Below are 12159 nucleotides of genomic sequence, written 5' to 3' on the forward strand. Positions count from 1 at the left end.
CAACGATATGGACAGTTAACTTGAAGGCTAGCGAGCCAGAAGTCTAACATTAACTCAGTTACACAAAAGTATCCTTTAACATCACAATCACCTGCGCTAATGAGTATGACCAAAACAAACCAATGTAGTGACTTATTTGTGCGCGGAGCAAGTCATTTTCGTTTTTTAATCTTTCACCACAAACGCTGCCATGTCCAGTGATACCAAACCTAACGTTACTTCTCAGAGCTCTCAAGAAGTGTTCAGGTGTATTCTCCCACTCGGAGGTCAGAACTTTTCCACCTCCCAGTTGCTCATGAACGCACCTTCCAAAACAATGAGGATTGATTCAGTTAAGCACTAAATAAGTCCAATATCTACAGATAACAAGCTAGCTGGATTACCTACATGTAGTCCATTCTTGTGGTTGTTCTCAATTGCGAAGTACGACCAAATTTACAAAAAATACAATAAATGCTGACCGTGAGATTTTGACAATAGCAGGGGCACAAAGGCCATGGTGGCCGTAGGGCACAGAATGATTTTTTGGGGCTTCACGCCCAGAGAGAAGAGCTACGACGGCCACAGCCGTGGTGAAATTCCTACGCTGACTGAGACACAGAGCCAGAACTAAGACTGGGGAATGGAAAACCAGAATACTCACATCCTCATTGGTGGTCTGGTTAAGGGAGATCAAGTAGGTATGGAAGCCAGTCAGTCCCACCACTGACCACAAGGTGAAGAAGCAGACCAGCACTTCCAGCACAGTGGCATCGTGTTAAGGAAGTGAACAGCAGACACACAGATGACACAGCAGCTTTCACAGTCCACAGTTTAAGGGCCGGAAATGAGGACGCTAAAATCACTACAGAGTTATTGTCCCCTGTGACGTCTAAAGTTCTGACAGTAATGACTCGACATCACCACACAAAATAAGTTGTATGGTGTGATTATTATGAATGGGTTGTGTCTATGTGTCAGGTTTAAACGTAAACTAGATGCTCTCCTGGGAAATCTAGACGTAAGTGTCAAAAAACAGATGGTGCTGTGGACTGAACCTTTGCGGAAACCGAAAGGATATGTCCCAGGTGTGTCTTGTAGCGTCTTCACAAACCCAGAGTCCACCGAACCTGTACAGAGAGTGAGGACGTAGTTAGAGGAGAGATATCACACCTACTCATAACAAATCATACTCCATTTTACAAGTGTGGCATCCCACACAACAAACACACGCCTTAAAAAACAAACCACCACACATAACCAAGACACATTGAAATATTCCTCTCACTACCAGCTCTACAGTATGTAAAAGAAAGTGACTTTAAAAAAACCAACATTCGTGGTAACTGCCATAAATCATCAAGCCTGGAGCAAAATATTCTGAGTGTTAATGTATTGCTGTCCCCCCCCCCAGTAGGAACCGATGAAAGTTTGTGTGCGCGTCAAAATGACAGTAAAGTCTGAGGTGTCTTTCTCACAAGTTTCCTTCATATTCAACCTGCGTCACTCACTCACTGGCCTTTCCAGTTTGGTAACATTCCCCTTCAACTGTCAGGAGCTGGATTCATGCAGGAGTTGAAGCCCTTGGGCTGAAGTACATTAGGCCAGATTATATACAGTGAAGCGACAGAAAAAACTGGTACAGACGAGCCCATACAAAATACATAGCAACGCCACCCATGCACGTCATTGGATGCATCAGTGCATATATGAAGTGATAGACATTTGTAGAAGCATCTAGTGTTGTTTCCGCCATGAGAATGAGATGATATCACTATTTAAGTGATTTTCAACGTGGTTTAATAGTTGGAGCTTGTGAGATGGGTCATAGCATTTCGGAGGTAGAGAAGAAGCTTGGATTTTCACATACTACCATTTCAAGGGTGTACCGTTCTAACTTACGACAGCTGTGTGACCGTTAAATGACTGTGGGAGAACGTGACCAGCGTCGGCTAGCAAGAATCATTTCACGCGATAGGCGTGCAACACTGCCTCACATAACATCTGCATTCAATGCTGGGCCCTCAACAAACATCAGCGTGAGGACTGTACTACGTTCCCTCTGGGATATGGGCTTTAGGAGCTGACGCCCAACTCGAGGACCCCTGATGAATACTCGACACACAGCGATGCGCCTCGCCTGGGCTTGGGAACACCGCCACTGGACACTTGATGACTGGAAACGAGTAGCCTGGTCTGACCAGTCGCGTTTCCAACTGTTTCAGGCAGATGGAAGGATCTGTGTGTGGAGAAAACCCCAAGAAGCCATGGATCCCGCATGTCAACAGGGCACTGAACCGTACCATGTAGCTGGTGGTGGCCCCATAATGGAATGGGGTTTATTTAGCTTCAATGGGACCCCTGGTACGTCTACAAACGTCTCTGACGCTATGTGTGCACCCTATCTGACGAGTTACACCTGTTCATGTCCTGCGTTGATTATGATGGGTTTGGCCTCTTCCAACAGGACAATGCGCTGCCACTCAAGTCTAGACACATCAAATAATGGTTAAAGGAACACTCAGAGTTTGGGGTCTTGGCATTCCCACTTAAGTCACCAGATCTCAACGTTATCGAACACATCGGTGATGCCATGCAACGCGCTGTGGAACACAAATCCTACACCTCGGAATATAACAGAATTGTGGACCACTCTGCAGGAAGTATGGTGTTCATTGCCTACAGAATACTTCCACAAGCTCATGGAGTCCATGCCCTGGCGTATTTCTACAGTTCTGCGCTTCCATGGAAGGCCTACCAAGTATTAGGCTGGTGTACCAGTTTTTCTGGCACAACAATGTACACACACACACACACACTTTATTTAAATAAATATTAATTTGTATTGCAACTACACAAACGTTGCAATTTGGGCTGAGCGAGGCTCCCCACAAATGTACAGAGCAACTTGTCACGTCCTGACCATAGACATATATTATAATTCATAGAAAGGGTTGCCTCGCGAAGGGTCGTGGAACCAATTTGATTATTGTTAAACTAATACGTATGTTATCAACAGCTGCCAGAAGTGACTCGAATGGGAACTGCCATCTAGGAATTATACTCCTATATGGTCGGTCGAGCCTGTCAGTTTGTCTTATGACAGATTTTAAATACTATCGTGGGAAAAATGTAGGCTACATTCTGGAATTCAATGCTTACTGTTGAAAAGTGAAGACTAATCATTGTATAAAACCAAAAATGAACCTCAATAACTCATGAGGAGCAAAGAGCAGCACTGTTTTTCAAAGCAGCTTATCATGATGGGCTTGACACGTTAATCAATAACAATTTGTCTTTTTCAGAGTATAACGACTTATTTAGAGACTTTGTGTGGTATTTAAAAGTGCAGTACTCCCCTAATGAAAATTAGTGGCATGATTTCATCCACGCATTGATATCTCAAATCAGGACATGGTCAAAATAGATTGTTTCCTGCGCACGGCTGAATTTGTCAGGATGGACGGAATGCTATAGTCTGAAACTGACCTGAGCCTAACAATGCTTTATTACATTCTACTTAGGTCTTGGTTGTGACTCATGTTACGAAACTAGAAATTTCAACCCCGACCCCCCGCCCAAACCACACAAGGGAGAATACTCACGCAACACCACGTGCACGATGTCGAAGGTGAAGATGTAAATAGTGAGCAGAGACAAGGACAGGGTGAACAGGTAGAAGTACCGGTAGTTCCTCTTGCCTACGCAGTTCCCCACCCAGGGACAGTGGTGGTCAAAACGATCTGTGGAGGAGAGGATGAGGTTACATATGGTTACAAAAAACACAAATGATTTCAACTGGTGAATAAGCATGTGGGATCGTTTTGCGGATTAAAGGCCTTAAAACCAAACAATATATTTAGGTAGTCATTGGAAATAATAAATAAGAGCTATTTTCCAATAACGCTCTCCCCTCTGATCTAAATATAGCGATAATGCCTCCTTATGAGACCGGAATCGGATCCAGAGTGGAACTAGCGGGAGTCAGGTAACTTTACAGAGAGAGGCTCATCATCTTGTTTTACACACTCTTGAACAACATGGTACACTCCAGGTAGAGTTTCTCAACATCATTTGAACGACAATATTACGTGATGACAGGTTCGGCATTTGATGCAGTGTCAGCTTTCTGCATTTGACAGCGTCCTGTATTGGTTCTCTCTCAATAGAAGAGATAAAACTTTTATATAAGATGATTTGGGGATCGATGGTGTTCCAGCGGTCTATCCTGCTGGGCCTGGTGCACATGTTCCATTGCAGTAGGATTGAATCAAGTCCACCTTTGGCAACAATGAAAACCCATCTTTACTAATGTCTGTCAGAAAACATCAAAATGCCCATAAGAAAAATAATATCTAAAGTGACCTCCAGAACTATTGGCACCCTAGGCAAAATATGTAAATCTACGCTGTGAAAAAATTAAATTGGAAGTCATTTGAATCAAAACCTTGAGTGAAATTGTTAAAAATATACAGCACTGTGCCAAAGTCTTAGTTGCCTGAAAGTCAAACTAGGGCCCTTTATTTGGGCAGTAAAATGAATATACACGGTTCAAAAACATTAAGGGAACACGTAATTATCACACCAAGTCAATTAAACTTCAGGGACATCAATCTGTCCAGTTAGGAAGCATAAGCGATTGTGAATAAATGTCACCGCATTGGTGCAAATGAAAGTGACAACAGGTGCACTGGTGAGGCAACAGCAAGACAACCCTCAAAAAGGGAATAGTTATGCAGGTGGTGGCCACAGATGACTGCTCTCGCCTTATCCTTCCTGTCTGATTCTGCTACAGTTTAGCATTTTGCTAGTGTCATTGTCACTACTGGTTGCATGAGGCGGTACCTGCAGCCCATTCAGGTTGCATAGGTAGTCCAGCTCTTCCAGGATGGGACAGCCATATGTGCCATTGCAGGCTTTGCGTCTCCCAGTACAGACACAAGAGCATGGAGGAGATACCAGGATTACACTAGGAGTGCTGGAAAGGGCCGTAGAAGGGCATCAACCCAGGAACAGAACCGGTATCTGCTCCTTTGTATGAGGAGGAACCGAAGCAGCACTGCCAAAAATGACCTCCCTACAAAATGACCTCCAGCGGGCTACTGGTGTGCATGTTTCTGAACAAACTGTGGCATGAGGGCCTAAAGTCCTTTAGTGGGACCTGTGCTCACAGCCCAGCACCGTGCAGCATGACTGGCATTCACCAGATAACACCAGAATTGGCATGTCCGCCATTGGTGCCCCGTTCTCTTCACAGACGAGAGCAGGTTCACATCGAGCATGTGACAGACATCTGGAGATGTCGTGGTGAACATTATGCTGCCTGCAACATCATCCAGCATGACTGGTATGGCGGTGGGTCAGTGATGGTCTGGGGAGGCATATCCTTGGAGAGTCACACAGACCTCCACGTGCTAGCCAATGGTACCCTGACCGCTGTTAGGTACCGGGATGAAATCCTCAGACCCATCATCAGACCATACGTTGGTGCAGTGGGCCCTGGTTTCCACCTGGTGCAGGTCAATGCCCGGCCTCATGTGACCAGAGTGTGTAGGGAGTACCTGGATGACGAAGGCATTGATGCCATTGACTGGCCCTCATATTCCTCAGACCTGATTTCAATTGAGAACCTCTGGACGCACTGATACGTAATGTCCCAACGCCACCAAGTAGCGCCACAGACTGTCCAGGAACTCACTGATGCCCTGATCCAGGTCCGGGAGGAAATCCCCCAGGACACCATCCGCCGACTCATTAGGAGCAGGCCCAGATGTTGTTGGAGGTGCATGCAGGCATGTGGGGCCAAACACACTACACTACGTCACATTGAGTTGCCGTGATGAAAAACATGCAAGTTGGAACAGCCTGTGATTTCAGCTGTTTACTTTGATTTTCAGTGTGAGTTTGAATCCAGCCCTTAATCGGTTGGTGATTTTGCTTTCCATTGACCGTTGCGGTCATTTTGTTTTCAACAAATTACACAAAGTACAGTAAAGATTTCGATCTTTAATATATTTTCTGCCACGATGAAGATTGAGACCCGATGTGTGATTTGTGTTCCCTTAATTATTTTGAGAAGTGTGAAATAAGTGTCCTCTTCCAGGCAGGTTCATCACAGCTCCAGTTGCTTTATATTTCTTAACTACTGCCCTAATGGGGAGAAAGATATTTGTAGCCATCTTTATAGCCATTGCTTTACTTATGAAGGTCAACAACCTTTGCCTCATTTAATCTGTGTGTTCTCTGTCCTTTCCCATGTTGATTGACGACTAAGGGAGTTTAGCCAGAGCGCCTCCTCACATTTATAAAAAGTTTTTCACATTTTACAAATTCACAAAGATCTAGATTACCATTTAAATGTAAGAAAATCTGAACACACAGATTTATTCATAATTTCTAAGATTCAAATAATTGCAGAACACATGGTATTGAAGAATGATAATGTTGTGTCTGGCAGCTGTGTCATGCTGGGGGTGTCTGGGATAAAGACAGACTACAGCAGGTGCACTGGCCCCAGACAGACAGCCCTCTGTTTAGCCGTGACTGGGCACGACAGCACATACTGAGCCTCCACTGTATTCTGTAATGTTACTCAGAGCCAGTGAGTGTTACACACCATAACTGACGGCTAGCGTTCCTTCAAGGGCCAAAGGAATGCCTTAATCATCCCTGGCCAAATGAGTGTTATTCTTCAGAATTACAAGTTCGGCAAACAGACCGAAATACTATCCTCAAGCAACATTCCAAATACAACTGGACAAACAGGATAGATAGCGTTTCAAAACTAACTGAACCCATTCAGCTATGAAATGTCAATCATCCTTTTATAGCAGAACACAACTTTTGAGTAAAACTTTGGATGAAACACAAATCAAATCAACTATTTCCAATTAGTCCCAACACAATTACGGGACTGGTAGAGACATTTTCATTTTAATCAAATATTTTTTGTGCTTTGTCAAACTAAACTTTTATGGTATGAACAACTAAAGGAATTGACTTGTGAGCTAGTCTCTCACCCACGCAGTTGTCACAAATACTGCAGTGTGAGGCACGAGGCGGTCGGAAGATCTTGCAGGTGTAGCAGTACTTGAGTTTCACGATCTGCCCGTTGATTTGGACGTTGCGGATCCGAGGTGGAGGCCGCTGCCCAGCCGGGACATTCCCATTGGCCGCCTCTAGAAAACGGAGAGGGAAAAAAAAATGTCAGACAGGTGACCATTAATCAAGTACAAGCCACCAATTAGGTTTCAGATGCAGGCTTGAGAAATGTTGGACACTCAAGTTTAAATCATAAAAATTATATAAAGTTTACAGCATATTGTTTTAGTGGTGCAGCGTTGCAAGGTGCTCTTTTTTTTTTTTTTTTTAAGGTAGGGTTAAAGGGCAATTGTCCTACAGTAGTTTCAAAGGGAAACATGTTGTACCACTGAGGTACCAGGACATGAACGTTTAGTTTTCCCTACAGCCCAAAACTGAGGTGCCTCTGAAAACACCTTAGAAGGTGATGAAATCCTCTGTTCTCAACCACAGATTACTGTAAGTACAGATGCGTGCGCGCGCACACCTTGTCATTCCTTCAGCCCAATTAGACAGGCTAACGGCCACTTGAATCCGCAGTGAGACAGATTTGTGTCGTTTCTTTGTTTACATATGGCTCCTGTGATCCTGATGGGGTTGACGTTCGTGTCACCGTGTGCGAGTTAGCTACAGCGTAGGCTACGTTCGTCAAGCACTGGGGACACGTTTTATCAACACCTCTCTGTCCACCACCATCGTAGTCTATTGGAACGTCAATACAACCAGTTAACCTTGTAGAACTATGGTGTGTCTGTGTTAAGGCAGTGTATTTGATGTATTTTCCTACGAATGTCAATTAGCAGAGTATCGGCATACATGTTGAAATCTCAGAAGTTCATTGCTCAATTACCTTGTACTTTATTATTGGAAATTAACTGCATCTGAAAAATCACATGTTCAAATAAAATCTGATTTAAAAAGAAATCTGATTAGAAAGACAACAAATGTACAAATATGCCTGCAATTAGGGGTTTTCCTGGAAGGCTGGAACCACCAACGACCTGCTTCACCTTCCTCTTGGCCCTCCCTTTGCACATAGGCACACGGTTCAGCTATTCGCACAAGCCTCCCTAAAGCGAGAGTGTGAAAGTGATCCTCCTAAATGAAACGTTAAACTGTTTGCGAGCTCTATCGCTCCTCAAATGACAGGAGGAATTTGTTCATTACAATGTCATCCATGTTTTATTATTTAACATCTGAACACATATGTTCAACACAAAAAGTAGGAAAATACCAGTGTCTAAAACACGACGGGATTATTGATCCCTTAGAGACACTCTGGAAGTCACACTGACCAAGTCGGTATTGGCGAGGTGGTGGTTTGAGACTCACTTATTGTTAACAATGGATTCATATATTTTTATTTGCGAGTCATGACTTCTCGTCTTGGACAGACATTTTTGAAACACCATAATTTGTCATCCCAAAGTGAGAGTTTCCATCCTACTGGTTCATGCAGATATATTACATAACTGAACTGACCGCAACACTGAAAGAAATAGGACACGTTGACAAAACTAAACACAATGGTGGATTAGTTTTGACCAGTAAGGTAAACAGCCAAAACATGATGTGAAATTCCATGAAGGTACAATATGATGTAATTGAGACTGGAAAGCATTTAATGCTTTATTAGGCAGATACAAATTATGTTTTAGAGCGCCATGATGAGCTTAGTGAAAATTCCTACTTGAATTCCTAGTGACCAGTGCTTGGTGTAATCCCATCACATAATGAACCCAGTCCAGTTGACAGCGTGCCAATTATATTTGTTTTGTGACAGAACCTTCGCTAAAACATTTGAAACGATAGAAATATGTAACTTCAGTTCACATTCACTACATGAAAATGTATCATTACATCGTCAAAAAAAATAAAATGCATTATATAAGCAGTACTTGAAGCACTGATTTTAAACAAGGCTGTTTGACGAAAATAGATTGTCCTCACTTAATGGTTGAGAGTCACAAACAGACACATTTCAGTCAACTAAATGAACCAGGGTTAGCCAACAACACAAACATGAAGGGGGTGTCCGGAGAATCGTACATTGCCACACTTTGAGAGCCAAGAATAATTTTAAATTAGGCTGAACAGCAGGAATGCTATGAATCTGGAACAACAATGGCGGATGAAGAAGAAACGGCTTGGTAGACATAAATCAGAAGGGTTGAACCTTGAGAATGTCAGTGAATGGTACACCGACTCCTGTCCAAGGTCTTACACATGCAGCCAGTAATTTACGATGATCTGTAATCAAAGCAAAGCGGTTATTTTTATTTATTAGGCCAGATCCAAGATGACGTGGCTAGCCTTTGGCGTTGTCCAGTGTGTGGCCCGTTTCACATGAATCGGCCATTATAATAGTAGACCGCCAGAGGGAAATAAATGAAAGCACAAGAGCGTTAACGGAGAAACTGCTCATCTGGTAAAGATTTCAGCAGTTTGCTCAGAAAGTACTCAGGTCATACCAACCAATAAGTCATGCAGTATTTTCAGCAGCAAAAAGCTAGGAAGAAAGCAGAACGCTTTTTGTGCCACCATCACTGTTGATGGTGTAAAAGCATTAAAAAAATAAATAACTGAATCGAACTGCATCCTACTGAAAACAGCTGCTTTGTAAATGAACACACAGCCAGTACACCAGCGGCTGATGAAGCCAAACATGCGGTCCCTTGGGAAGAGCTAGTCCATGTCTTCCATTATATATTCCAAGAGGATAGGATCACATCCTATTAGCATTGCTCCAGGAGCCTGCCACAAACAGCCTGGAGTGACAGAGCACCGCAGCTGGGCCTTCATCAATATGCCAGGCATCCAGGGCTCCAGAGAGCTCCACACATCCATACCTGCCTGCATCCCATTAACAGACAGCCACGTTCCGTCAGAAACACTAACACCTGCCAGGCCTGAAGATAGCACAAACCACACATTTTGGAGGGTGTTAAAGGCAAGACGATTTTAAGTTGGTCGTTAGTTCTTGTTAGCGACATGTGGTTTGAACAGCTGGACGAGGATGTGATGTATGAATGGCTTTTGAGACGACTCAATCCTCTTGTTGTTAAGGTGTTGATGAGGGACGCTCATGGGTGCTGCGCCTGACGATTAAGCAGTTTGGGAAGAGTGCAAAACCGATTATCAGGGTGAGACTCTGCAGCGGGATCGACAAACAGGGTCTGTGGCTCAACACACCTCTCATGGAAAATTACGGTTGCGGTCACAAGCTGAGCAGCAAACACCTCTATGTGGACCGATTGAAATATTTGAGAACGATACAACCATGACAAAACAATATATGCAATTCCCGCCATGCCTCAAACCATGCCTCTCGATTGTAAACAAAGAATGGGAGAACGCATGAAGGACACAGTGAACCCCCCCACAGACAGCAAAAGGCTACAACCAAACAGTTAGAGAGGGAGGGAGGATGGGTGGGTGGGCATGCAGGCGGGCATGGCTGAGGCAGGGCTACTGCAGAGCAGACTGGCTTTCCCCTCGAAAGACAAAAAGGAAGGAGGGGCAGGCTAAAAACGTGGCCGAATTGTGAATAGTCCAATAGAGTCATAGCAAAAATCCACTGCATGCAAGCGCAACGATTTTGACTGCAATCACCTCCCGTTCGGTCGCGCTTTCATCATTACTACTGTGTTGTCTAGATAATGAGAATAGCAGACTACTAGAAATGGTAGACTTCAGATTACAGGAAAAGTTGGGAGAAATGCAAGAGGTTACCGCCTAGGGGACGAGCTCAGATAAGCTCCAAAAGACACGGATGATGAGCTCCAACCTTAAGCGACATAAAGCATAACAAACATGAATTAACCAGCAGGCCGGGGCTTTGGTCTCTACACTGCCGCTTGACACACATCTGCTGCAGTATTTATGCCACTAAAATGCTTTACACTTTGTTCGGTTCCTAGTTCGCCTCAGTTGGAAGGCCAGAGTCCTCCTGTCACCCATTGCCATTTTGGTCCATATCCGGAAAGTACTGTGCCAATCCCTGTCAAATACACAGGCACTTCATACAACGTAGATCAGAAAAGACTGGAAAAATTTATTCATCTTACTCTTGTCTAGGCTAGATGGTTACAAGGAATGCTAGCAATATTGCTTAGACTTTTACAATTGTCACAGTACATTGACACAATTAGGGTTTCAAATTGCTTGAGTTTATTATTCAGGTAGGCACTAGGACGGTTTCTACATGAGATAGGCATTGGGCGTGGCTGCTGCGGAAAGGGACAGTGCCAGCTACTCACCTATCTCCATCTCAATGAAGGTGGCCTCCTCTGGAAGCGCACGGGGCAACACCCCCGGGTCACTGAAGCTGGTCCTAAGCAGCATAGCCATTACGAAAAGGAAGAGGACGATAGCGAAGACCGGGATTGCAGGGGACAAGTGGATAGCCAGATATGGACACCTGCAAATGTGACAAAGGATGATGGGTCAGCAGAAATATCTGAGCAAACATCACACAACATTGTCTTGATGTTTATTCCAAAATCTTAACACTGATCAACTACAGGATTGACACATTGTGTTTGACAAAATCTGTATTAAGAGAAACAGTAATCCATTGTTCAGTTATTCTGTCAACTTCAGCTAATTTGGCCACTACTAGAATAAATATTTTTTTTGTGTACAATCACCTTTAAACAACATGAACCATTTATGGAGTACTGAACATCTGACAATCCCTTGATTACCTCAATAAGTTAGTAATGGTAGTTTTGAGTAATCTTAAATCATGGATTGGTATCGGGTGAGGAACCATGTAGCATCCAGTCAAAAAAGTAAAGTTTTCTTTTAAAGATGCTACACATTGGATTCAATGTTACACCGTGGAGTTTTTCCAATTGGTATCTTTAAAATAGCCGAGCTAATGTTTCTATTATGCCAATTATTAAAGAGTCCCTATCTGAAATAAAATAAATACGTATTTACATGGCCCACTGAGCCCAATCAAATATGCAACAGACAAAAAGCATTCCCTGACTGTTAACAAAAGTGCTGTACAAACAGCACAGAGAATCAAGCATTTTTGTAGAGCTGCATTCAGATAAGGCAACAGGTGCAACATGCTTGGTCAGTGCCACCTGA

The 12159-nt window shown here is 43.6% G+C and overlaps 1 protein-coding gene across 1 annotated transcript in view; it reads right to left on the reverse strand.

Annotated features, from left to right (window-relative positions):
• Positions 1-11504, reverse strand: part of zdhhc9 (zinc finger DHHC-type palmitoyltransferase 9) — a 20251-nt gene extending 8747 nt beyond the window's left edge. Inside the window, exons 1-5 of the mRNA XM_034291766.1 lie at positions 11319-11504; positions 6999-7157; positions 3585-3722; positions 1061-1109; positions 644-746 (exon numbers count right to left, since the gene is read on the reverse strand). Coding sequence (XP_034147657.1) covers positions 644-746; positions 1061-1109; positions 3585-3722; positions 6999-7157; positions 11319-11409 — 540 coding nt within the window. The 5' untranslated portion in view covers positions 11410-11504. The remainder of the gene's footprint in view (positions 1-643; positions 747-1060; positions 1110-3584; positions 3723-6998; positions 7158-11318) is intronic.
• Between the last annotated feature and the right edge of the window lie 655 nt (positions 11505-12159).

This window comes from Esox lucius, chromosome 4 (genome assembly GCF_011004845.1).
Source record: "Esox lucius isolate fEsoLuc1 chromosome 4, fEsoLuc1.pri, whole genome shotgun sequence".
Taxonomy (NCBI): domain Eukaryota; kingdom Metazoa; phylum Chordata; class Actinopteri; order Esociformes; family Esocidae; genus Esox; species Esox lucius.